Below are 27,584 nucleotides of genomic sequence, written 5' to 3' on the forward strand. Positions count from 1 at the left end.
AATGTATCCGACTGCCTGAAAAGGTGGAATATAAATAAAGTACTTTGTGCCTTGGGGGTCATCATCTGCCCTTAATCTAATTTGTATGAAAAGGCTAAAGTTGCACCCACAAACCCCAGACTTCAGTGCCCAGCTGATGAGGTCAGTCTGAAAGCAGGAAGTGATGTAATGAGCGATGCAAGAGTTCACGGCACAAGGACTTCTCTCAGAGTTGCTTCCTTGGGGATCCCTTTTCTTAGATGAGTGTTTTGGCCGCACAGAAGCATTACATTGCCCTCGCTTCCTTTTGTGCTAAGCTGCCCTGTGCCCCCCTCCCCAGCTGTCCACATCAGGTTCTGTGCATGCATGGGGGATGCAACCAGCATGACTCACTCCCATCCCCCTAGCCACGCCTGAGCTCCCCTGACATGGTAACTGATCAGGGCAACAGGAATGCCGGACAAGGTTAGAAGCCTATGCAAAGGCTGCTTTCCCCCACCATTATACACATCTTTAACTCTTCAGCTGCTGCTGCAGCCCAGGGGTTCTCTACACATGCAGTACAGGCTGCTAAAGTTTCAGCTTTATGCAGCATCAGGGGATGCCCCATGGCTCTGCACCTTGGCACCCATGAAGCAGAGCAAGCAAAAGTTAATCCAAAGTACTCTGAGCACCAGCTGCATTTCTTCAAACTTCATTCATGGACACACACACCGCCATCCTCATGCTAATGATCTTTCTGTAGCTACAGCCAGAACACTGAGATCAGAGTTCTAGTGCTCCCTAATGCCAGGTGAAGGTCTGTCTCTTTTTGCCTGTCACTGTAGCTGAACATCACTTTCTGGGGTGCAAGCTGCCACATAAGGGTCATTTTATAAACTCTCTCAGGAGACCTGTGGGAAGAAACAGCAGGAGGCTGCAGGCCCCTGGACATTAAATTAGCAAACACTAATTGCAACCATTAAAGGTTTAAATTACTGGTTTTAGAAGACCTGAAGTTTTGTCAAAGAGAGACTTGAGGCTGGCAACAAAGCCCAGTGAAGGGGGTGAGCTGGGACACACCCAGGAAGGAATAGAGACAGCAGCCCACCTGAAGAGCTTCAGCCTCAGCATCTCATTCATTCTAAGCTCCATCAGCCCAAGAATGCAGGACGGCAGCAGTCAAGTCTGCAGGAAAAACGTGTATTGTCCCTAAAGCAGCGTAAAGGAAAAGTTACCGAACCACAGGAGTGAGAGCAAAAGTGTAATATTAGGGGAAAAAAAAAAAGGTAAGTAACCGCTATATAGCTGCTACTTAGTGTTATGGGCAGTATCATCTGTATGTTAACAGTGGCCTTGGCCAGCCTCATTAGATCATTATACACGGGCTGATACAGTACAGTGCGCTCCAGCTGAGCGTGCGCTAGCTTTACCCCTTATTCAGTAAGGGGTAATAGCGCATCGAAAACGCGCGGCCAACCCCCCCCCCGAAACTAATAGCGTCCGCAACATGCAAATGCATGTTGATGGCCCTATTAATTATTCCCGCACGATTCAGTAAGTAAAATGTGCAGCCAAGCCGCACATTTTACTTTCAGAAATTAACGCCTACCCAAAGGCTGGCATTAATTTCTGCCGGCACCGGGAAAGTGCAAAGAAAAGCAGTAAAAACTGCTTTTCTGTACACCCTCCGACTTAATATCATGGCGATATTAAGTCTGAGGTCCCAAAAGTAAAAATAAATTTAAAATTTTTAAAAAAAATTTTAAATCAGCCCGCAGCTTGAAAACCAGATGCTCAATCCCGCTGACAGCCACCGCTCCTGTCAAAAAAGAGGCACTAGGGATGCGCTTGTGTCCCTAGCGCCTCTTTTTACCGCAGGCCCTCATTTGAATACTAAATCTCACGCACAGGAGAGTGGCCTGTGCGCTCGCCCGCTCTCCCGCGACTTTTACTGTATTGGCCCAAAAGATGGATGGCGTGACAGGAGAGCAAGGCTGTTGGATTAGGTGGAGAATCTTGTGTGCTGGTCCCCTCAGGATGACAGAGCACAAAATAAAAAAAACCCGCACATCACATAAGTGACTTGGGTAGTGCGCAGTATCCTGCATGTGGTCAGGCTTCTGCAACTACCAGCTGGGATAGTCCCTTGCAGCGCAGTCAGTAATTACTCAATCGGTCTTTTTCTGTTGCCCACTACATCGTCACTACCTACAGCTGAATTACAAGGTGCTGTATGTTCCAGCCATGGCAGACGTGTATCCTGGGCTGCTTGATCCAGCTGCCACTGCAGGAAAGGTGATGAGAGCAGGCAGCTACAGAACAGATGGGAAACAAACAGTGTTGTGGATTTAAGCCTCCCATGAGCCTTTTTCTACCTGTGTAGGAAGTGTTTACACAGTCTCTTCAAATCTGGCGATGGTCAGGTGCAAATTGGGAAGGGTGGACAGTTGGGAGAGAGATGGAGCATGGGCCTAGCACCTACCCTATTAAAACGTTGCCTCAAGGTCACTTTGCATAAGGTCAAAGTTGAAAAGCATTAGGAAATCTGCACTCAAGCATGACATTCAATTCCTGCCTCGCGAGCTGACAGCAGACACTTTAGGGAAGTCTATGAGAAGAGTGGGCTGTGAAGGCCACAGGGATGCTGCAGCTCCTGCCTTGGTTGTCCTTTCATACACAGGAACACCATTGCTTGCTTCCTTTTAACAACTGAACTTCCTGACTAGGAGATAAGTTCAGGTGCTTAGTTTGATACTGTGTTACACAGGGAGATAAGTTTATGCACCAGTACTCTGCAGAAGGACCCACACTTCCCAAGGCCCTCCAGGAATTTCCCAGGCTGGAATGGTCTCCTGGCTAGGGAGAATGCCCCTACATGTTCCCCTGCATGGTCTTCGTGCTTTGCAAGAATCACTTTGGTTCTTTATAGCTAGTGTTTTTGGACAAAAGCTTTAAGTACAAACAGTAGTCACCAGTGAGGAGTGGCATTCAAGGGTTAAAAGCCAACGGATCAGCAGAATACAAGAATGGAAGCTCGCATCCCCTGCTTTGCCACCAACTGAGATTTGACCAAGGGTCACATATGTTTATAGCCCACTCAATTGTAATCCCAGCTCTGCCACTGATACTGTGTGAGACTCGAGCAAGTCAGTCACTTTACCTCCTTGCATCAGTTCTAATCCCAGCTTGGTCAAAGTTTTTCCTAAGGAAACCTTTGAATCTCTAGGCCTCGTTTATTCAGCTGTAATGGGGGGGAATGAAGATGGCCAATGTAACAGCTTTTAAAGTTTGTTAAAAAGTTCCTATCTCCAAAACCTTAAATTTCTGGAACAGCTGCCTTCATTCCATCAATCTTCTCCTCTCCAGTCTCAACCTTGTCCTCAACACTTCAAAAACGGAGATCCTCGTAATCTCTCCCAATGACTCCAACCCTCGAGTCAACAATCCCTTCACACCAGCAGTAAACCATGTGAGAGACCTCGGAGCTATTCTAGACACCCGCATGAACTTCAAAAAGTTCATAAACACCAAAGAATGCTTCTACAAGCTACATGTCTTAAAACGGCTCAGACCCCTCCTTCACCTCCACGATTACCGATCAGTCCTTCAGGCCATACTGTTCTCAAAAATGGATTATTGCAACACTTTACTCCTCGGCCTTCCTGCCTCCTCAACAAAACCATTACAGATGCTCCAAAATGCTGCAGCTAGAATCCTAACTAATTCAAGGAGAAGAGACCATACAACACCTATACTCAAAAATGTACACTGGCTCCCCATCAACTTTAGAATATTTAAGGCTCTGACCATTATCCATAAAACCATCTACCTTCAATCCACACGCCAACTGAAACTTCCACTCAACCTGAACGCATCTACAAGACCAATCAGAATGGCATACAAAGGGTCTCTTCACGCACCCCCTACCAAAGCTTCACTTCACCCCTCCACTCGGAAACGTGCCTTGCCCACCTCCGGACCCTCTCAGTGGAACTCATTACCACCAGAGCTTCGCCAGGAACAATGCCCAGTCGCCTTCAGAAAGAAACTGAAAACCTGGCTTTTCAAACAAGCCTTCCCCGATTGACCATTCCTCAAACTACACAGATTAGGATTGGCCATAATTATCCGTTCATAGATTGTACCTAAATATTACGTCATAGCTTCCAACTAAGATACTCTGTTCCATCTACAATTTTAAGCTCAGAATGCTCTCCTGCACCCAAACCAATAATAATGCAACCTCCCCGCTAGATTCCTACCCACTATTCCCACCCTTAGTCTTCCCCCCCCCCCTTTCCCTAGCCTCAACCCTAGAGCCATTGCCCTGCACAGACAGCACTACCCCTTAAAACTGTTTGTTTGACCACTTACTAAGCGATTTTAAAAAAAAATGTTATGTTTGTTTGATGTTCACCCAGTTACTATTCAACTCTGCTTGTTTTCCATTCTACAATTGTCCTGAGTTCATCACCCTGTTTCATGTAACTTTTATGCTCCTATATCGTTGGTTACCCCATGTTTGATGTAAACTGGTACAATAAAATATCTTATCTTGAGTATCGGTATATTAAAAGATATTAAATAAATAAAATGGGTTCCAGGAGTGATCCAGGAAACTATAGACTAGTGAACCTGTCAGCAGTGCCTGGAAAAATTGTAGAAACTATTCTAGAACATATAGCTGGATATGGTTTGATGGGACAGAGCCATCATGGATTTGGCCAACGGATGTCTGGCTTCACAAAAGTAGCAGATTTTTTAAGGGCCTTAATGAATTTATGGATAATGGTGAGCCAGTAGATGCGTATTTTGATCTTCAAAAGGCATTTGACAAAATCCGTCAGGAGAGACTCCTGAGAAAATTAAAGAGTCACGGGATAAGAGACGATGCCCTATTGTGGGCTGGTAACCAATTAAAACCGCAGCAAGGACAACTAAATGGTCCGTTTTCTCAATAAAGAAAAAGGTAAATGGAGTGCCCCAGTGCTTTGTAATATATTTATAACATTTTATTGAAAAACATTAATAATCCACTCATAATAAAATCATGCTGAGTTGATTACAGACAATAAAATAACTGGATGATACATATTAACATAACATATGGAAAAGAAAATGAATGAGGATCAAATTTGCAAGTGACAAATTATTCCAGGTTGTTAAATCACAAACAGATTGTGAGAAACTGCAGAAAAACCTAACAAGACTGGGCATCCAAATGCCAGATGAAACTGAATGTGGACAAGTGCAAAGTGATGCACATAAGGAAACGTAATCCAAACTGAAGTTACATGACGACATCAGGTTTCATACCAGGAATCCCCACCCAGGACAATACATTGATTCACCTCAGTATTTGGTGGCAGTCAAAAAAAGAAACAATGTTAGGAATTATTGGGCAAGGCATGGAGAATAAGACAGACTGTCACAATATCTCTTATAATCACTCTACAATGCAACCTCATTTAGAGTAGTGTATGCAATTCTGGTCACATCTCAAAAATAAAAAATAAAAAGCAGGGCAACCAAAATGATAAAGGGAATGGAATGGTTACCCTAGGAGGAAAGGCTAAAGAGGTTAGGGTTCTTCAGCTTAGAGAAGCAATGGCTGAGAGGTCAGAAAATAATGAATGACATGGAACAGGTAAATGTGATCAGATAAAAAGCTGAGGGGACACATTATGAAGTTAAGTAGAACATTTAAAACTAATCTGAAAAAAAAAAAAAAAAAACCAACAATCACTTAATGCACAATTAAGCTCCAGAATTCATTGCCAGGGGATGTGATAAAGGCAGTTAACTAGCTGGGTTTAAAAAGAGGTTTGGACAAGTTCTTGGAGGAAAAGTAAATAAAGAGTTAAGTAGTGACTTTTGTCAAGTCTACCTGGTTATCGCTGGGATAAGAGTTTGGGATCCTGCCAGCTACTTTAGACCTGGATTAGCCATTGTTGGAAACAGTACTGGATCTCTGGTCTGACCCAGTATGGTAGTTCCTATGTTTTTATTATTATTCCCTTTACCTTTTTTCATATAATGCAAGATGCAGACATGCTGCCGAGACATTCACCCTAGAGGCATCGTCAAAGGTTACGGAAGTTAAAATGATCAAACATTTTGGATCAGACAAACTCTGAAAGACTTTTTTTTTTTTTATTCATGACTAGGAATAATTCTAGCACCTCCCAGTCAGTCAGCTTATCACTAACACAAAGCTCTGCTTCTCATGATCACTGTAAAGTAATCTGTGTGATTCATTTGCATTTTCTAGCAATGTCATCCCGTGCTCTGACCTGCTCATTCTGTTAGGACCTGCTGAAGGCAGTCAAAAAATGTATTCAGTTAGTCCAATAAAAGGTCTCTTTATATATTTCTTTTTTCACCTTCATTTCCCTCCACAGTACATTATAAAAGAAACTAAAAATCTTCCCTGAAGGAGCAGCAGTAGATAAAATTACTCAGATCTTCTCAGTCCCACCCAGCTTCTTGGCTTTATTTTTACATCTGCTGATCTTATCTATGGTTCTCATTGCTCCTTAAAAAAAAATAAAAAAAATGATAGCAATGTAATCCCATTCAGGCCGATAAAATACTGGTGTGCTAAAAACGGGTGTCCAAATCAGATGTTTTTTGTTTTTAACGTGTGCACGATCACCTCTCCTGGGTGCAATAGGCAAATGAGCCTCCGCGCTCAAAAGGATGTTAGGGATAAATTGTGCGTCCCTAGCATTGGGCACCCTGGATAAGTGACTGCCCGTGGGTTACGAAAATGGATGCTCTTTTTGCTTTTTTGACTGCTGCACCACACTGAGCTGACTATTTTAAAGTATTATCCACTATGACGCCTAGATCTTTTTCCTGGGTGGTAACTCCTAACATTGTGTAACTACAGCAAGGGTTATTTTTCATTATATGCATAACCTGTGCACATCTATGGGCTAAGAAAATGGATGCTCATTAATTGAGCATCTGTTCTCCTACCTGACCGGTAGATTTTTTTTATAGGTTGCTCCGACTTAATAGCGCCACAATATTAAGTTGGAACGACGACAGAAAAGCAGTATTTTCTGCTTTTCTGTTAACTTTAGGGATGCCTCAAGACTTAACGCCAGCTAGGGGGCTGGATTTAGTTTTTGAGGGTAAAAACGTGTGCGTCAAGCGCACATTTAGTTTTTACATAAGGGGGTAATAGCCTCATCAACATGGCATTTACAAGACTCAATCTTACTTGGACTCCCCGCCAACAGCATCAAACCTCTACAGATGGTACAAAACACCGCAGCCAGAATCCTAACTAACACTAATAGAAGAGACCATATTACCCCCATCTTGAGCAACCTCCACTGGCTACCCATCAAGCAGAGAATCCTATATAAAACCTTAACTATCATTCATAAAGCAATTCATAACATCGCACCTGTATCTCTACAAACTCAACTATGTCTACACTTACCCTCCAGACCCATCAGAAGCGCCTACAAAGGCACATTAGTCGCAGCTCCAACCAAATCAACTCTAAGAAAAAGAGCACTCTCAACTGCTGGACCACACCAATGGAATGCGCTCCCACCAGTCCTACGACTCGAACCTAGTCTACCAGAGTTCAAAAAACGGTTAAAAACCTGGCTCTTCAGTCAAGCCTTTCAATTCCCAGAGGGTAAATAGGCACCTCAGCATGACTCTCAGTTCCAACCATTGCAGGTTGACATTAACACCTTGCACTTAATTACATATATGTACTTGCTTATTCGTTATGTTTATTTAACAGTCATTATTTACATACTATATAACAGTACATTTGCAGATTATCTTCACTACTAAAGTTCCTTGTAAAAAGTTGTACACACACATTCTATTCCAAAACACTAATAATGTTAATTGCCATTTGCTAAATGTTATTTTTACCTTCAATGTTCCTTGTAATAATGTTTAATGGTTGATTGTTATTGTTCAATGTTTAATGTTCTATGTACAAAAACCCCGGTCTAACCTCCCAGACCAGGGCAACCTTTTCGTTACTTGTAAACCGGAATGATTTGTATTGCATACAGGAATTCCGGTATATAAAAATTAAAAATAAATAAATAAATAAATGTGAGGAGAGCCAGTAATTGCATGCTGCTTTGGACGCACATATCCCGTTACTGCATAAGGGGTCATGGTGCCTGTCCAACCGCGAGTTAACCTGTGCGCCAGCCTGATTGGGAGCTTACAGGCCTGTGGCGTTTCCCCTTTGAAAATTCAAGTTAGGCGGTCACTCGGGAGTCCAAAGATGTTGCCCAGGGATTTTGAAGGGAAAGCTTCTGCCGGTGCAGCTAGAAGTGTGCACACTCTCATGCAGTTCACAAAGAGGGAAGCCATAAGAAAACCCCATTCATGCAGGTAAAGACGCAGAGTCTACCATTAGCTTGCTGGGCAGACTGGAGGGACCATTTGGTCCTTTTCTGTCATCTTTTCTATGCTTACCAGCGTTATAGCTTTTGATAGCTTCCCCCATATTCAATATCTATAAAAGCAAAAACGTAAGAAACCAAATTAGTTTTGAACAAAGCGAGGCTTAGGAAGAGACTCAGAGGAGGGGCGAGGAGAAACACAAGCTAGCCTGGCTGGTGCTCTGCAAGCCAGGGAAAGGACCACAAACCGGACTTTAGTTTGGACAGCAGAGAGGACCAAGATAGGCTGCAAACAAACATGGATTAGAGGGGCTGGACTGTGACCTGAAATTGCTTTCTTCTGCCTAGTGGAGAATAAGGACACTGAAGGGAGCTCAGCAGGTGGCGGGGGAAGGAGGGGAGCAGCAATCTTCAGCCACAAAAGGAGTAGCCAGAGTCCGTCAGGCCGAGGACACAGAGCTGCAGGCTCCCATCCCCCACACTAACCTAGAGCGCTGCTGGCTGTGCTGGGCCCACAGAAAATGCAATGCTAGGGATTGCACCTGCACTTCCCAGAGAGGAGGTTCTCCCCAAAGTGGACACTCGACTGGACCCATTCTTATGAAAACCCCTCAGCGCATAGCCCTGGGACTGAGGCCCTTTGCTCCCGGGCACCGTAGGACCGGGAGGCTCATCTTGTGCACATTTCTTAATTTACTGTTCCACTTTGAGGAAGTGGGAAAGAGCCTGCAAGAAAAATCTGCAGAACGTGGCAGGGAAAATGCCACAAACCAAAAGCATTCACTATGAAATGGATCAGATTGCTTTGATCGATGGCGATTTTAAAAAAAGACAAAACCGGTACTAGCTTGGGGCCAGCAGCAGCCTCCACTTGCAGGTGGTGGGGGAAAGAAAAGACGCTGCCACAGGTCAGTAATCTGGTGCGACAACTTGCACAGTGAGCATGTGTGAGTCTTCAGTGAGGAAGAGTGTCGAGGTGGCTTAGGAGACCAATCCTGTTCACAAAAAAAAAGTTACAGGTCATCCCACCTCCCGAAGGCCTGGCTTTCTTTCCTTCCTCCTGTCCCCTGAAGCAGGTTGCTGCACTGCTGGTCTTGGGCAGCTCTTCACTAGGGCAGGTAAAGTGTCAGACCTGGAAGTTACGCATAGGAAAGTAAATGCAAACTACAGCAGGCTCGTTCATGGACCAGCAAAGGGGGAGGGATGTGGAGCTCTAGTTGTTGCCTCTTCCCTCTGGGTGGACTCTGGCCTCACAGGACGTGGCAAGTGATTGAGGATACAAAGCAAACGGCATCACGTCACCCTCGTTCAGCACGAGATGAATACCCAGCAGCCAAGGCTCCAGACAGGCCTGCCCATATCACCAGACACTGTCCAAGCCATGGGCACCAATTAAAAAAAAAATAAAAAAATGATGATTTCCATGCTGCCATCATCGAATCTCAATTACAAAGAGAGCTTGGTCAGATTCTTAGTTTTTAAAAATGCAGAATTTCCCAGTCATGCTCCTAGGGCACTCCATATCCCCGCTGCCCTCCCACGCCCTTTCTTGCTTTACTTGAAGGAAACAGTGCAGATCTGAAGTTATGGAAGATTCTGTCTCACAAATCTACATTTTTTGAAGGGGTGAATAAACATGGACAAAGGTGAACCGGTAGATGTGGTGTATTTGGATTTTCAGAAGGCATTTGACAAAGTCCCTCATGAGAGGCTTCTACGAAAACTAAAAAGTCATGGGATAGGAGGCGATGTCCTTTTGTGGATTGCAAGTTGGTTAAAAGCCAGGAAACAGAGAGTAGGATTAAATGGTCAATTTTCACAGTGGAAAAAGGTAAACAGTGGAGGGCCTCAAGGATCTGTACTTGGACCAGTGCTTTTCAATATATTTATAAATGATCTGGAATGGGGTATGATAAGTGAGGTGATCAGATTTGTGGATGACATAAAATTATGCAGAGTAGTTAAATCACAAGTGAATTGTGATAAATTGTAGGACCTTGTGAGACTGGAAGATTAAGAACATAAGAACATAAGAAATTGCCATGCTGGGTCAGACCAAGGGTCCATCAAGCCCAGCATCCTGTTTCCAACAGAGGCCAAACCAGGCCACAAGTACCTGGCAATTACCCAAACACTAAGAAGATCCCATACCACTCATGCAATTAATAGCAGTGGCTATTCCCTAAATAAATTTGATTAATAGCCGTTAATGGGCTTCTCCTCCAAGAACTTATCCAAACCTTTTTGAACCCAGCTACACTAACTGCACTAACCACATCCTTTGGCAACAAATTCCAGAGCTTTATTGTGCGTTGAGTGAAAAAGAACTTTCTCCGAATAGTCTTAAATTTGCTACTTGCTAACTTCCAAATGGCAGATGAAATTTAATGTGGACAAGTGCAAGGTGTTGCATATAGGGAAAAATAACCCTTGCTGTAGTAGTTACATGATGTTAAGTCCTACCTTGGGAGTTATCACCCAGGAAAGAGATCTAGGTGTCATAGTTGATTATATACTGAAATAGTCTGCTCAGTGTGCTGTGGCGATCAAAAAGCAAACAATGTTAGGAATTATTAGAAAGGGAATTGTGAATAAAACAGAGGATGCCATAATGCCTCTGAATCACTCCATGGTGAGACCGCACCTTGAATACTGTGTACAATTCTGGTCGCCGCATCTCAAAAATGATATGGTTGCACTGCAGAAAGCAACCAAAATGATAAGGGGCATGAAACTGTTCCCCTATGAGGAAAGGCTAAAGAGATTAGGGCTGTTCAGCTTGGAGAAGAGGCAGCTGAGAGGGGATATGATAGAGGTCTACAAAATCATGAAAGGACTTGAAAAAAAAAATGTAAATTGGTTATTTACTCTCTCAGATAATAGAAGGACCAGGGGGCACTCCATGAAGTTTAAATCTAATCAAAGAAAATTATTTTTCACTCAGCGCATAGTTAAGTTCCTGAATTCGTTGCCAGAGGATGTGGTTAAAGCAATTAGTGTAACTGGGTTTAAAAAAAGGTTTGGATAAGTTCCTAGAAGAAAAATCCAAAAACTATTAGTTAATAAGCAATAGTAGCTTGAGATATATTTAATGTTTGGGTACTTGTCAGGATAAAGCGCCATGCAGGGACACTACAGGACGCAAACCCAGCTAGGGCATGCACAGACCCATGACAGCCCAGGGCAGGCTCTGCCTTCACACATGGCAGGAGAGGCCCCTGCTTGCTATCTCATCCCCAGCCACTCTTCACTTCGTTTATCTCCTCAATCACTATAAATACAAGCCAGGACAGAACCCAGGTAGCAAACTGGAAATTAAGAGGCATGAAAGGAAATGAATCATCTCTGTGTGATGAACTCAAGAGTATAACATAATATTACAGAGAACAGAATGAAACAGAAAAAACAGGGAATGTCATCAAGCAGTCACCCTTCCCTATCCCCATCCTCAAATCCTAAATCTAGAGTTACTAGGCCAGTGCGTCCTCCAGCACATCCTCAGAAATACAACTATTTACCCTCCATTGTGAGAGCTATGGAAATCACTAAAGACATCCATCATGGCCAACACCAACACAAGTCGTCAACTGAAGACATGGCCAATTTTGTTCACTTTTTACTTCTGAATGCTGTTACGTTCTCTATAATATAAAATTTGTAGTGGACAAATAAGAGTCTTAAAAAAAAAAAAAAAAGTAATTTCTGCAGAAGTGAGAAAGATATACCCGGTGAGAACACCCCCCCATGATTTGTCATAGCTGGAGTCTTCTCCGAGAGGGCTTGGGGCACACCCCCAGGATCACTACCCCCTGGGACATGCCAGTTTTATATCTGAGCACCACAGATCTTCCTTTCTTCTTTTTTTGTTTGCCTAGCAGTCTCCTGCTTATCTGAGTTCCTTCTCAGGCAATCGCAAGGGATATAAAATATTCACATTTAAGAAGTCTCCCGGTGTCCATTTAACATGAGCCGCAGGGATAAGAGGAAGAGACTTCGGTCACAGCAGCATTGCCTTCTGGCTGGCTGCACTGCTCGCAGGCCCCCCCTCCCTCAATGATACAGGCTGGGCCACTCTAGGCCAGCCCAGATGCACACAGGCACATCCTGGAGGGGAGAGGGATGGTGATGCAGCTGCCTTCACCCTAAGTGTTTAAAACCAAACTGTATTTACATCCTTTGTTATAACACTGAGACCCTTCATGTGCAGATACCAGGGCATCTTACTCCCACTGCCATATCTGAACTTTGCCAGGATTAAGGGGGTCTGCCCCCCTCCAGCCAGCAGACAAGGAGGTTGGACAATAGCTGAGGTTCTCCCCTGCTTCTGCAGCCCTGGCTGACCAAGGAACAGGAGCAGAGTCTGCATGGGATGTTGCCAGCAGGTTACCTTCACATCCCACCAAGATTCTTCTCTGTTTAATGACAACCGACATGTACTTACTGCTTTCGCCCCATTTCTCCCCCTCCTAAGCCAAAACTGCAGGGCTCTTCAGAGGTCATGTGATTAGGATCCAGGTCCTGCAGAGATTCCTTTCAACGAGGTAGTCTGGTAAGTCACTAGGTCAGGGGTGGCCAACTCCGATCCTTGAGAGCCACAAACAGACCAGGTTTCCACGGTATCCACAATGAATATGCAAGAGATTACAGTGGAGGCAGTGCATGCAAATATCTCATACATATTCCTTATTCATATCCTGAAAACCTGGCCTCTTAGTGGCTCTGAAGGACTGAAGTTGACTGCCCCTGCATTAGGTTTATCTGTGGGGCTACTACCAGCAAACACAAGCCATAGGCAACCTGAAATGGCTTTTGCTAAAGCTAAATTATTAGATGGTTGGGTTAACCCATCCTATTATTTTAGTTTATTTATTTATTTATTTAGGATTTTTATATACCGTCAGTCCAGGTGAGAATCACTTGATCACAATGGTGTATTAGGTTAAAATAATAATCAACAAAGGAAAAGTTAAAAGGAAGGTAGAACTCTTCTTCTATAAAGGCCATGAGTCAGTATCTCACCAAATCCTGAGTCAGCTATGATAACACCTTTAATTACCTGTCTACGTTCCTCAGCTGAAATGAGTAATGCAATCCCTCAGCAGTGGCTGGAACTCAAACCCTGGTTTTGATAGGCTCCATGTTCTGTCATACTGCTCAGACCAAGGCAACTTCCCCTCCCACAAGGCTCTTGTCTAGGGTCATATGCTCACTTGTTACCCCCACTGGCCCTGGACAAGAAGGCAAACTTTTCATTAAGCGTGTACAGAAGTCTGTCAAGATCCTGGAGGCCAGGGAAGTCAACTGCTCAGACTGGAAACCAGTAAGCTCAATTGGTCTAATACCAAAACCAGTCAAGCCTATGCCTAGAAAAAGCTAGCGAGAGACGAGCAACAGGAACAGCAGCTCTCCCCAAGGGTCCCCATCACCACATGTAAGGGGGAAGGTGTACAGTACAACGGCCTTGATTAATGCAGGACAAAATCTAGAGAGCAACTGCTTTACTGCACTGTGATGCCAGGAAACAGAGTCTTCTGCAAAGAACATTGTTTATTCAACGCTTCCTCTACAGGAATTATACAATTACTTGCTTTCCGTCTGCCTCACATGGGAGCCATAAGAAAGAAGATTTTGGATAACAGAACTTCAAAGGTTTGGTATGCTACCAAGGATGGTTCTTCAAATTAAGATATCAATTGCAAACAACACCCAACATACACTACGTGTATTCCAGAAAACCTTTGGATAATACTACAACAATAGTCAATGGTTTAACTGGTGTGTCTCTTATACCATGTCAAATAGCCATATTTGAGATCAATAATATGATTATATCATGTATTGTAGGACACTCACTCAAAGTGAGAGAGCAAAGAGATGCAAAATAGCCAGCCAGAAGAATTTTGCTGAGAGAATGGATCAAAAATCTTGCTGATGAAAAGGAGTGAAGTTTTATGAATATATTTCCCCTGTCGGTTGGAAACACGATCGTGTCGGGACTTTCCATTGATATCTTGAGATGAGTATTCTCTGAAATATACTGACTTTTGGATTGGGATTCGGGACTTGCAATTGATGCTTGCCAAATGAAGTGTGTTCCCATCCTGAAGTTCATCAGCATGTTGGGAGATCTTTGCATATTTTAACAAAAATTTAATTACAAAAAAAAAAAAAACCAACAAAATGGATTTAAAATAAAGTAAAGTGACTTCACCAAATTAGAGTTTGATTGTTATACAAACTTTATGAGTGAGGGTCCTACAATACATGATATAATCATATATTATTGATCTCAAATATGGCTATTTGAAATGGTATAAGAGACACACCAATTAAACCATTGATTATTGTTGTAGTATTCTTCAAATTAAGAAACAGGAATACGGTGCCCCGCAGATCAAGTATGAGAGGCCAAGAAAAAACACATTACTAAGGTAATATCCCTCCAAAGAGCAGAGAAATGGGACAAGACAAGGCATTTGTGAGGGGCCTAGCATTTATCCTTTCACCTTCAGCTAACTGCACAGAGCTGGAAAGGATTTGGTAGGAATAAAAAGGGTGAGAGAGCACCGGGGGTGACCAGTTCTAGAGGAGCAGCCCAGAGAAGGGCTTTCAACATTGCACTGGGTCTGCACCAAAAGCCCTGAGAGGAGTATGCATGTATCCTAAGTATATATCCCCCCGGAGGAGATATAACCAACATTCCCACACATCAAGTATACTCTAAAGCAAGAGAATAAAGCCAGATTAACATCAGAAATGATTTCTTCACCAAGAGAATGGGGTGGATGCATGGAGCAGTGGGCAAAAGCAGGAACAGACTTCAGGAAGGCCCAGGATCAACTGGGGGTCTATGGCACTGCACCAGGAAGTACTGGGCAGACTGGATGGGACGGATAGTGCTTACTAAGCATTTCAGCATTCCTTTGACAACTCAGCAACGTTACCAAAACAAACCTGCTTGAATAAGTGTCTTTTCCTCTTTCACTTCCTCTACGGATCTGAGCCTGACCTACGAAGATGGCAGCATCACTGTGGACTAGTGACATTCACGAGACCACTTCTTCCACCCCGTGGGCCTGCTGCACGTCAGACGTGAATGCCAGCAGAGTCCCTCATGGTTAACATGATGGGGCAGCAAGCAAAGCCAAAACAGCTTACATACAGAAAGGCTGGAGGTCTGCTGAGAAGGGAGAACCATCTCATTCAGGACAGGGGTGAAAAGAAGCACAAATACATCTTTTCCCACCCAGGCAGTCAAATACTACTCCAGTAATATGGGTGTGGTAGGTTGGAGGGAGCTCCACTCTAACCCCCAGCAGAGAGATGCTGAGCAGTGTAATTCACCAGAGGAACAGCTCTAAGTTGATGACTTTTTTCAGACAGGACTGCACAAGGTGTGCAACCTATGTTACTCCAAAAACAAACGGTTCTATTGGTGTTTGTTTATTGAAGGCTTCTTCTCTCTTTTGTTTCCAATATATTTTGTCTCATATTTTTCCACCTTTCTGGGATGACAGGCATGCTTCCTTTATTAAGCAGCTGGTTTATTTTTTTGTAAAGCCTTCTTATAATAAGAGTCTCCTCTTAGCTGTCCCCCTTTACATTCTTACTAGTATGGACTTCTGATAAGGAATGGCACTGCAGCACCCCCCATTCACATTGGTGGGCATCGCCAAGTGGCAAGGGCTCCAGTCACTCCCCAGTCCCCATGAATTAAATTAAAATAAAACAGGGAATTTTAAATGATTGGTGCGATTTTATTTTTTTTTTGTTAGCTAGCATGGTTTAAATCCGAGCCACTGTATTATAATAATAACCCGTGCTGACCCTCAGATCTTCCATCCGGAGCCTAACGGCTCAGCACCAGCAGCCCGGGCTCTGTAAGCTCAGAGCTGGCACAGCCAGCGTTGACATGCAACATGTGACAGTGATGTGGCAGGGCTCATCGGGGGAAACACACACACACAAACAGAGCGAACATCTTTCTACAAGGCTCACCGGAAGCAGCCACCCCTCTGAACAGAAAGAAAAAAAAAAATCAATCCGCTTTCCAAATGGGCCAAACACACACAGCGCAGAAAACAATGCACGTCCCACGCCTGTACATGGCTCTCGCACTCCTCTGATGAAACACAGAAAGAGGTCACTGCCCAAAATAAAGCTGTGTGGCTGCCGCATCTGTCTGAGCTGCACAGCTGTTGCACACAGACAATTGCAACAACAACGAAAAACAAACCCTGACCGTTAACACGAGCATCGCCCCTCCACTTCTTTCTGGTCATCGCTAAATTCTGTCTTTGACGAGTAGAAATAGATTAGGAAAGCAGCAGCTCCGCACTCCTCTCTCAGGGCAGCACAGTCCTGCAGTCCGATCCCCAAACCGGAACCCTCCAAGACCCCGGCGTTTAAATTACCACCATCAGGCTAAGCAGGGCACTTTTACCCTTCCAGAGGAGACTAATGCAGCCACATGGCCACCCTGCTCGGCTATTCCCAGCCCGAGAGGAAGGCACTGGTAAACAGGACTCACTCCGGCCAAGGCCCAGCCGCTCCGCACCTACGCCTGCTGCGCTTCTGGGGGGGGGGGCAGCCCTGGTCCCCGCACCCCCAGCCCTCTGATGTCAGCGTCCCCGGGCCCCGCGCCCTCCGAAGCTCATCACATGGAGCGGGCCCTGCCAGGGGCCCCGAGACGACCTTTCGCCTGCCACACGCTGGCCACGGCCGGGCAGCCTGAGCCCCCGAAGTGCTGGCGACTGAGACCTTCCGGCAGAAGAGCCCGGGAAGGGATCCAGCGCTGGGCTCCGATGCAACCCCGCCCGCTCCGAGCGTGCAAACCACGGAGGTCGCAGCCTGTGCCGGGGGTTGGGGGGGCACTAAACAAGAGCCGGCGGCCATGCAACGGGGAGGGGGGGGGGCAGCCTCCGCCCCGATGAGCAAAGTGAGGGGGGGCCGCTCCGATCGCCCCCGCCCTGCCCTGTCCCGTCCCGTCACAAAGGCCTCCTCCCCCGCCCCGCGCTACAATGTGTCGAGCCCCCCCCTTACCTGCAGCCCCCTCCGGCTCGTCCCGCCGCTCCATGCTGCCTCCCTCCTCACAGACGGACGCTCATCCCGGCCGGGCGGACACACAAAGCGCGGTCCCTCCGATCCAAGGAAAAAAAAGCAAAGCCCGAGCGCCGGCCGCTCTCCGCCTCCCAGCGGCTATTGTGGGAGCCCCAGTCCCCGCCTGGCCTCTAAAGCCGGCGCCTACCAAGCGGCCGGGGCGGGGGGAGAGACGCCCGGCGCCTCCTTTACCGGAAGCCCGGGAGCCCATGCGCTCGGGCGGAGAACTGCGCCCTCCCCCCTCCACCTCCCGGGGCCGGGCACCCGAGCGTGCGGGGCGGGGCACTGCCGCAGGCGGCTGCGCTGGGCAGGGGGCGGCTGAGGCCCGATCCCCCCTCTCCTCCCCGTCACTTGGTGCGGTCCGGCAGGGCTTCAGACTATCTAGGGAAAGTTGCTTCTCCCGGGCTGGAAGCAGCTGCTGGTGACTCACTGGGGACGGGCTCGCCGGCTCTCGTCAGGGGCTCTGCAGAGAGCGGCGCGCGGCGGGCTCTCCCTCCGTTTCCAGCTCGGGAAAGGGAAGCCCCTGAAGTGCACGGACTCTTCCCCCTGCCTCCATTACTAAACCGTTAGGATGCAGTGATGTGGCCGCTTCGCATCCTAACTCGCTGCAGAGAGGCTTTCATGGGGCCAGAAAAGTTGCATTAACAAGTTGTTGGTTTTTTTCCTGAACTGCCACTCATCAGACCTAAGGCTTTTCCGGGAGACCTTCAGATGCCTACCTGAATGGTTTAAGTGATGCAAAAAAAAAAAAAAAAAAGTGAACCTTTTCTGTGGGAAAGGAAACAGAGGATGGTGGATGCCTGGAATGCCCTTCTGGAGGAGGTGGTGAAGAGTCAAGGAATGCAAAGGGACATGGGATAAACACTGCAGATCGGATATGAAGGAACGGGTCCTTGGGGGTAACTTACTGGCGTGGCGTGTTCTGCTCTTCATCAATAAACCTGGATACTTTTGATGCAACTCCAACATTGCTCTCTGCTTCAACAGCAGGGGGAGAAGGAGAATTGGATTCAGACAGCAACGTTTACAGTCTGGGGAACCCATACTCATGGGGGTAACCAGCACAGAGCAGCAGTTACTGCCCTTAGCCAACAAGCCTCCATGCTTTGGAGGCAACTGCAACATCGCTGTCTGCTTCTATGGGGGGCGAGGAAAGAGAAATTGGATTCGGAGACAGCCACTATGAGTCCTGACATTTACATTCTGGTTGCTGATGCTCAGACATAAGGAAAGTAGACAGGACTGCTTCTACGACCAAGTCCATAAGCAAAGCACATTCAAGAAGCACTGTTTGCATTTTCAAGGAGTCTCATCGCCCAGTAAAAATGTTGCTAGCTTGGGTTATCATAAGGCTTGGGGATAAATGCACAGAGCAGCAGTTGCTGGCCTCAAGAGAGACATGGGGGTATCCTGCACGGCGCGGCAGGTACTACCATAAGAAGCTTGCTGGGCAGACTGGATGGACCATTTGGTCCTGTTCTGCCGTCACTTCTATGTTACTGAGATCACATGAAGGCTGTCACCAGAAATTTTGCATCCTTGGTAGGCTTTTACCTTTCAGAGGATCCCCTCCTACTTATAACTTGAGCCAACATATAAGTACTGGAATGGAAATTTATCTGCTCATCTACCCAAACTGGTAGAAAACCAGAGAGGAAGAGAACGGGTCAGGCTGGATGGATCAGTGGGGCCCTGCCTGCCATCATCTGCCATGTTACAAAGCCCGACAGGAGAGAGCTTCGCCTTGGGTCATGCCCCCCACTGAATCAGTCATCCTAACACTACTCCATGCTAGTAATTTCCTCCGTGCCAGGCACCATGATACTGCACATACTAAAACACGAGGACACTCCGTGGGAGTGACCAGCAGCAGATTCAGAACAGACGGCAGAAAGTGCTTTTCACTCCGCGCACAGTCAGGCTGTGGAATCTGTTGCCAGAGGATGTGATCAAGGTGACCGGCGCAGCGGGGCTTAGAAGAGGTTTGGACAAAAACCTGCAGGAGACGTCCATGACTGAATAACAGGAATTAGATCTACTTTGTGGGATTTGCTGGGTACTTGCAACCCAGACTGGTTGCTGTTGCAGTGTCGGGATCCAGGGATTGTTTCTCCAGAGTCACTCGGGGGTAGTACAGAGGCGGCTGACCCATGTCACCAGAACCCTCTTGTGACACAGCAGGACCTAGAGGAAGGACTCAACCACCGGAGGGGAACATGCTGTGGAAAAAACTGCTGATGAACCAAGTGATCTCATGCAAAATCTATTTTTAAAACGCTGCAATAAGTGATGTGTTTCTTTGCTCCCTGCTAGGGTGGCTCATTAGTTCGAGAGTGACCAGTGTCCCTTCCAGCTCTGTTCTGCATTTGCTCACGCATCCTGCTCATTCCTTTGGTAATTTTCTTTAAGCATTTCTTACCAAGACTCTTGTCATCATCTAAGTGTGCTTTGTCATGAGAGCAGCAGTGCCAGTAATAAGAGCAGTATTAATGATCATTTGTATTAATTGCAGTACAGCTAAGAGCTTGGTAAAACTCATATAATGATTGCCTCCCCAGCAGGACTGCTGGAAGCTGAAATTCCTTTTAGAGAGACAGAGCTACTCAGTCATACTCCCTCCAAAGGAGCGTGTAACTTTTAAATCGAGGCACTTTTACTGTGGCTGGGAGAGGGGGTGGTACCTTGGTTACTCCTTGATGAAGCTTCAAGTTTTGCACAGTTACAGAAACACAGACACAGAAGATCTGATGGCAGAAAGATCTATGCTGGCCTTCACTTCACTTCCTGCAAGCTCATAAATCCCAGTTGATTTCTGGCTTTCCTTTCATTTGTTTCACAGCTGAGGATCATAAGTGCTCATCCCAGATAGGCTTGGCTCATTAACCCCTTAAGGGCTGAAAGATTCCAGCGAGTGTTGGCCTTTGCACGACTTTCAGGCAAGCAATGCCTGGGATCCAGATGTGGCTCTCGTCTTCAGGGACCTTGGCCTGACTCTTCCACAGCACAGCATTAATACCTAATGAATACTAGCAGGAGTCAAAATGGTGTGGCAACAAGTGGAGAGCCAGTGAAAGTTGCTCTCTCGGCTCATGCCATCGTGGCTCGCTAAGCGTTTCAGTCGTCCAGCTGCTACTGGGAAATGGCTGGGGCGGGCTTTGGCTGCTAGAAACACCTCATGGCTGAGGAGGTGAGCAAAAATGCAGCAGGGGGCACATCTCCCTCCCCCACCGAGTTATCTTTCATTGGCTTTGCTTGCAGTCTGGGCTGTGCCCCCGGGATTAAGCTGATCCCCTGACCCTGCAGGTCACTGCCCTCAATACCTTCTGAAGGTTAAGCTGCTTCTCTTCCTTTGAGTTCAACTCATCAGTCCGGCATCTTTGTCAAAGGATTAGAAAGTTTTGTTTTACTTTCTTTAGCAGGGACTGGAGGGGTGGCAGTGCATAGCTGGACTCTTATCTGTTTAGAGTTTGGAGGATTTTCTTTGATTTGTGTGTCTGGGTTTTACTTCTACACCCAAAAGAATAGGTTGAAGCAAAGATGGGTTCAAGAGTGGGACCCTCACTATCCAGAACCTCCAGGATCCCAGAGAGTCCTATACCTGCCCAGTAACAAACTCCCTTCTAATGTAGTTCTGCCCACCCATAGCACTGGACGATCAACACGTTACAGGCATAAGAAGTGCCATTGAGCACAGGGGCCAAGCCTGCTCACAAGGGCCCGGCAGATCCCAAAAAGCTTGTACCTTTCACCAGAAATCCCTAACATCCCTGTCCCGAATAACTCATATTGACTCTCGCTGCACACATTCAGCTACAGCTAATTGTCTTTATGGCATTTACACTTCCTGGCTCCCGCTATCAGGCGGATGCACCGTCTGCAGGGGGAAAACGGGAGCCCGTCCACCTCTCTCACTTCCTGGCTCCCGCTATCAGGCGGATGCACCGTCTGCGTGGGGAAAACGGGAGCCCGTCCACCTCTCTCACTTCCTGGCTCCCGCTATCAGGCGGATGCACCGTCTGCATGGGGAAAACGGGAGCCCGTCCACCTCTCTCACTTCCTGGCTCCCGCTATCAGGCGGATGCACCGTCTGCGTGGGGAAAACGGGAGCCCGTCCACCTCTCTCACTTCCTGGCTCCCGCTATCAGGCGGATGCACCGTCTGCATGGGGAAAACGGGAGCCCGTCCACCTCTCTCACTTCCTGGCTCCCGCTATCAGGCGGATGCACCGTCTGCGTGGGGAAAACGGGAGCCCGTCCACCTCTCTCACTTCCTGGCTCCCGCTATCAGGCGGATACACCGTCTGCGTGGGGAAAACGGGAGCCCGTCCACCTCTCTCACTTCCTGGCTCCCGCTATCAGGCGGATGCACCGTCTGCATGGGGAAAACGGGAGCCCGTCCACCTCTCTCACTTCCTGGCTCCCGCTATCAGGCGGCTGCACCGTCTGCATGGGGAAAACGGGAGCCCGTCCACCTCTCTCACTTCCTGGCTCCCGCTATCAGGCGGATGCACCGTCTGCAGGGGGAAAAACGGGCGCCCGTCCACCTCTCTCACTTCCTGGCTCCCGCTATCAGGTGGATGCACCGTCTGCATGGGGAAAACGGGAGCCCGTCCACCTCTCTCACTTCCTGGCTCCCGCTATCAGGCGGATGCACCGTCTGCATGGGGAAAACGGGAGCCCGTCCACCTCTCTCACTTCCTGGCTCCCGCTATCAGGCGGATGCACCGTCTGCAGGGGGAAAAACGGGCGCCCGTCCACCTCTCTCACTTCCTGGCTCCCGCTATCAGGCAGACGCACTGTCTGCGTGAGGAAAATGGGAGCCCGTCCACCTCTCTCACTTCCTGGCTCCCGCTATCAGGCGGATGCACCGTCTGTGTGGGGAAAACGGGAGCCCGTCCACCTCTCTCACTTCCTGGCTCCCGCTATCAGGCGGATGCACCGTCTGCGTGGGGAAAACGGGAGCCCACCCACCTCTCTCACTTCCTGGCTCCCGCTATCAGGCGGATGCACTGTCTGCAGGGGGAAAACGGGCGCCCGTCCACCTCTCTCACTTCCTGGCTCCCGCTATCAGGCGGATGCACCGTCTACATGGGGAAAACGGGCGCCCATCCACCTCTCTCACTTCCCGGCTCCCGCTATCAGGCGGATGCACCGTCTGCAGGGGGAAAACGGGCGCCCATCCACCTCTCCCGGGCGTGCAATGCTGTCAGCAAGAGCTGCTACATTAAAAAGGATGTGCCAGGGGAAACTGTGCGTCCCTAGGAGAAGTGGCTGTGTGCGGGTTAGAAAAACGGACGCTCAATTTATGAGGATCTATTTTCTTAACCCTTGCACAGCCACAGGTTAGGAAAATGGACGCTCGTATACTGAGAGCCCGTTTTCCTAACCTGACCACTGTCGAGACTTTTCTTTTTTCACAGATGCTGCTTTCTGTGGTTCCTCTGACTTAATATCCCCATGTTATTAAGTATTTTCTGCTTTTTAGTTCAACTTTTGGGGCTCCTCAAAACTTAATGCCAGCTCTGGGGCTGGCGTTAATTTTCAAGGGTTAAAATGTACCCATGGGTGCAGTTATTTTTTTACATGGGAGGGGGGTAATAGCTAATAGCCTCATGCACATAGACGCACATTTTGGGCACACTGCTTCCCTTATTGCATCAGGAGTTATGGACGCGTGTACAGCTGCGGGTTAACCTGTGCGCTAGCCTGAGTACGCGGTACCTCATCGGCCTGTGTGTGTTATAAAGAGGGAGCCCTGAATGGTGTCAGGTCCAGCTGTGATGCAATGATTGAAAAGCCCGAGGATCTCCGCTCCATCAGTCCTTAGCTAACTGGGAAGGTGAACCCTGGCTGCACAACTGACGTCTCCCTGGCCCTGTGCTTCCCCATGAAGGAAGAGCCCTGGAAGGCAGAGTTCACAGCAAGGAAAACGGGCAAATGAAAGAGAAAAGAACCTTTATACCTTCAAGGGACCTCGAGAGAGTGGAGTTAGAGCTTATGGTTTCAGGATTATCAAAGTCCAAGTAAATGCATCTGAAGATTTTCAAGTTGCGATTTGCTGCACTAGATCTTGTCATGTTTATGGACCATCAATCGGGCTTCCATTCAGTACAGCGCCAGGGTGCTGCCATCCAGCCCAAGCGGCAGTGGGTCAGGGAAATGCTTTATAAATGGACCTCAATATTTGGTCATCTTTTCTTTCTGTTCATCTTCTCTTTCAAGCAAATAATATTCTAGGAAATCCAGAATGCACTTGCCAGAATCTCCTCCTCGTATTCATGTGCTGATGTGCCCAGTGAGTTTGCCAGAGGTCATGAGGCCACAAGATTCTGGTTGGTGCACGGGCACCGTCGCTGTACCAGTTGAATTTAGGGTACAAATTAAAATTACGGTGCTCCCCTTCAATGGTCTTCACTGGCTGGGGCCGGGATATCTGTGTTCGTGTTTGGTTGTTTACACTTCTCACAGGAAGGGTGAAGGAAGCACATCTTCAGATAGGAATGAACTCCCGCTGCAATATTAAGGAGTGTGCACATTTCAGAAAGACGACCTGAGCATGCTCTTTTCACGCAGCTTTTCAGAGGAGGTAGTGGGTATTTACCTGGGTAGCTGGGGTGAGGGCAGGTGGCTGGTTGAGGTTTTGGAGATTGGGAAGTGGGTTATTTTGTATTGTTTTCATAAGTTTATTTTGCTGTTTGTACATTGCTTTGAATGGTTTCACAGAAAGAAAAAATGTTAATGTTGTTTTAATGATGCACCATCGACAAACCTTCTCTATTTGAAAGAAATCAGTAAAATTAGGGGTCATGAAATGAAACTCCAGGGAGGACGACTCAGAACCAATGTCAGGAAATATTTCTTCACGGAGAGGGTGGTGGATGCCTGGAATGCCCTTCCGGAGGAGGTGGAAGAGGCGTGGGATAAACACTGTGGATCCCTAGAGGATGGGAATGAGGAAAAGAGTGCATGGGGATAACTTGCTGGTGAGGCACTTACTGCCCTTAACCAATAAGCCTTCATAGTATTGATGCAACTCCATCAGTGCTCTCTGCTTTAACAGCAGAAGGAAAACCGGAATTAATTTCAGACAGCAACCAACAAAGACATAAATTTTACAGTCTGGGAAAACAAATAAGCATGGAGATGATGCAACTCCAACACAGCTCTCTGCTTCAATGGAAAGAGGTAAGAACATAAGGACATAAGAGCATGCCATACTGGGTCAGACCAAGGGTCCATCAAGCCTAGCAGTGGCCAATCCAGGCCATAAGAATCTGGCAAGTAAGTGGTAATTGTACTCAGACAGCAACCAACAAGAACCCTGACTTTGACGGTATGGGGTGGCTGATGCTACCATAAGCTTGCTGGGCAGACTGGATGGACCGTTTGGTCCTTTTCTGCCGTCATTTCTCTGTTTCTATGAATAAGGCGAGTATCCATTGCACTTTGACCCCTTGCTCATTATCACTAACTGATCACTAATTCCCCCATGAATGAAGCTTGCCAAGGCCAGGTTTTTATGATTCACAAATGATCAAAAAGACGGAAAGCATTTTCCAAGCACACTTCTAGCGGTGTGGTGTGCTAGATAAAATGATCCAGTGTTGCTGAGCCTGGGTTTGGTGCCTTCCAAAGCAGAATTACACCCCTTCTTCTCTTTTTAATCAAACACCACAGGGAAACCCCAGGGCAGCAGCACCGTGGATGATAATCCAGGAATGCAAGGCTTCTGAACTGACAAAAAAGGACTCAATAAAAATCAGATCAGGATCCGTAAAATGATATTGCCTGTCTCCTGATCGCCGGACAAACCTCCCTCCAGCACTGCAAGGCCTTTCATGATTCACTTATGGTAACCACGCTACTTTATATCTCCTGCTAATGCCACCTTTTGTTCATTTGAATTCTGCCCTGCAGACAGTACCTGCGCGTGAGAGCCAGTAAAGAAATGCATTAAGTTCGCCCAATAAAAAGGGAGCGCCTCATCCATTTTTTGGTTAACCTTTATTTTTCTGCATCCCAGAGCCTGGACCCTGCTTGTGCTGAATGTCTGCAGGATTTCCAGAACCCAAGCAGGGAAAGGAAGCAATAATGAAACCCTTGATTTTTATTCCATTCCAAAGCAGATTTTATTCAGATTCTGTCCCTGGAGGACATTTTTCCCATAGACACGGAATGGGAGAGAAGATTTAGTAAATGACCCCCTAAGTTTGGATCGGACATGATTTGCCCAAAGTCACGACAAGTGGCAGCAGTGGGATTTGAACCCTGGCTTCCCGGGCTCACAGCCCTGCTACTCGAACCACTAGGCTACTCCTCCCTCTGCAACTCAGTCACATTGCTGGGCCTGACTCTCCCTCATGAAGCAAAAGCTTCTTTCTGAATAAAACATGATTTCATGCAGTACGTGGTGCTTACATCTTAAAATCAAATCTTATGTATGTAAAACAATTACCCGCTTTAAGTACTGAAACCAATACCCAGCCCTCCTAGCCCCTTAAACTAGTTCTTGTAAACTATTTGCTCTCCTCTGGGTCGGGCCTTGCTTTGCTGGGGAGCAGCCTCAGCTCTTCACACACTGCATATGATTTAGGAGCACTGCCTCCGGGTGCCTTTGTACTGCCAGGCAAGCTCCCCTCCCTCATTTCCATGACAAAGGTGGGCACCGCAGCTGAGCTGCGCTTGGAAGCTGCAGGCCCTTCTGGGGCTTGCTGGGGACAAATTGTAAGGGGGGGCCTCTCCTGTGATGCCACGACACCTGATGGAAGCCGATGTGGCATTCAGCTTTGGAGAGAGCTGGAAGATCAGCGCCGTTCTCCTGGCCCCTTCCCACATCCAGGCTCTAGCAAATCATCCTAAGCAGCCTTCTGCTCTTCCGGATAAGCGGGCCCTGCACACCAGTCAGGAGTTGTGGCAGGCGCTTTTTGCACTCAGTTTTTCTTGTTTTTTTAGTAAGCCCTCATAAATCGCCAGGAAAAAATCAAAACTAAGTACAACCTGAAAAGGAAGAGCTTAGCTGTTCATGTTCCTATGTTGCCTGTATTTTGCTGTGCTTGATTGTGTTGCACGCGTATACGGTTTCCATACAGTAACGCTACGCTGCTTGGGGCAGGACGGCAGTACACAAATATTTTAAATATGTAAAAGAAATAAACTACAGTTACCACTTGTTTTTTTTGGTTTCTGCTGGGATGTTGAGCACCTTCTCTCCGAAACGTAATGAAAAACCCAATGGCTTCAGGGAGGGGGAATCTGCACAAGTTATAACCAGGCTAAGATTTGCGCCTAGTCGGCATCCTCTGGCAGGAGGGAACACCAGTCCAACCATTAATGCGCTGTACACTGCTGTGCCCCTGCCAATTTCCTTAAATAAGACTTTGTGGGGGCTGAGGCTGGCAGATGGAGGAATGCCAGGCATTCTCTTGTGCTTTCTTCATTTCCTACTGCTAATGCTGTCAGGCCAAAGGCTGAGGGGCCGATCAGACCAGGGTTTGGCTGGGCAGAGAAACAAAGCTGCCCGAGGGGAGATTCTGTGGATGTAGACCCATGAGGGGGTGACAGAGCTTCCTACAACAACAGAAAAGGCAGGAGGCAGCGAGGCAGAAGAGACCATGCAACCACAGCATCCTACAGCAAGCTGAAGGGTGCACTGCAGTCATCTGTGCCCACTCCAGTTCCACCTAGGACACTGCAGATGGCAGAAGCAACTTTCAATTTAATACCCTCTTGGTTTTTTTATTGGGAAAATTGGATACTGGGGCCAAGCTCGCTGCTGCCATGATGTCCCTAGAAAGAAGCTTTGGTTGCACGTGCGTTTAACCAGGGTTTTACAGTGATGGAAGATGCAGACTTGGCTCCTCCTGTCTTAAATGTCTCAGTCCTGATGTTGTGCCTGCAATCTGCTGTTTACGGCTGAAGGTTTCTTCCACGTCTTTCCAAGGGTAACTATTTACATGGTGGAAATATCCTAATTAATATCCTCCTGGCTTCTTTTGGTGCAGAGAGTTTAGGGATGGTAACAAGGAGATATTTGTCTGTCTGCCCAGGGAACTGTAATTACCCTGAGTGGGCTGTAATTAGAGAATTTGTAATTGCATGAGCCTCGATTAGACAATCTCTGGCTTTCACCAGG

The 27,584-nt window shown here is 47.1% G+C and overlaps 1 protein-coding gene across 4 annotated transcripts in view; it reads right to left on the minus strand.

The window, feature by feature from the left end:
• MAP7D1 (MAP7 domain containing 1) overlaps positions 1-17,714 on the minus strand; it is a 63,769-nt gene extending 46,055 nt beyond the window's left edge. For 2 of the 4 annotated variants that reach the window (XM_029619710.1, XM_029619708.1), the window contains exon 1: positions 17,397-17,714. In XM_029619710.1, the coding sequence (XP_029475570.1) occupies positions 17,397-17,430 (34 nt within the window). In that variant the 5' untranslated portion in view covers positions 17,431-17,714. The remainder of the gene's footprint in view (positions 1-17,396) is intronic. The other 2 variants (XM_029619711.1, XM_029619709.1) reach the window with 1 other exon arrangement.
• Between the last annotated feature and the right edge of the window lie 9,870 nt (positions 17,715-27,584).

The sequence above is a fragment of the Rhinatrema bivittatum genome, chromosome 11, assembly GCF_901001135.1.
Source record: "Rhinatrema bivittatum chromosome 11, aRhiBiv1.1, whole genome shotgun sequence".
NCBI lineage: Eukaryota > Metazoa > Chordata > Amphibia > Gymnophiona > Rhinatrematidae > Rhinatrema > Rhinatrema bivittatum.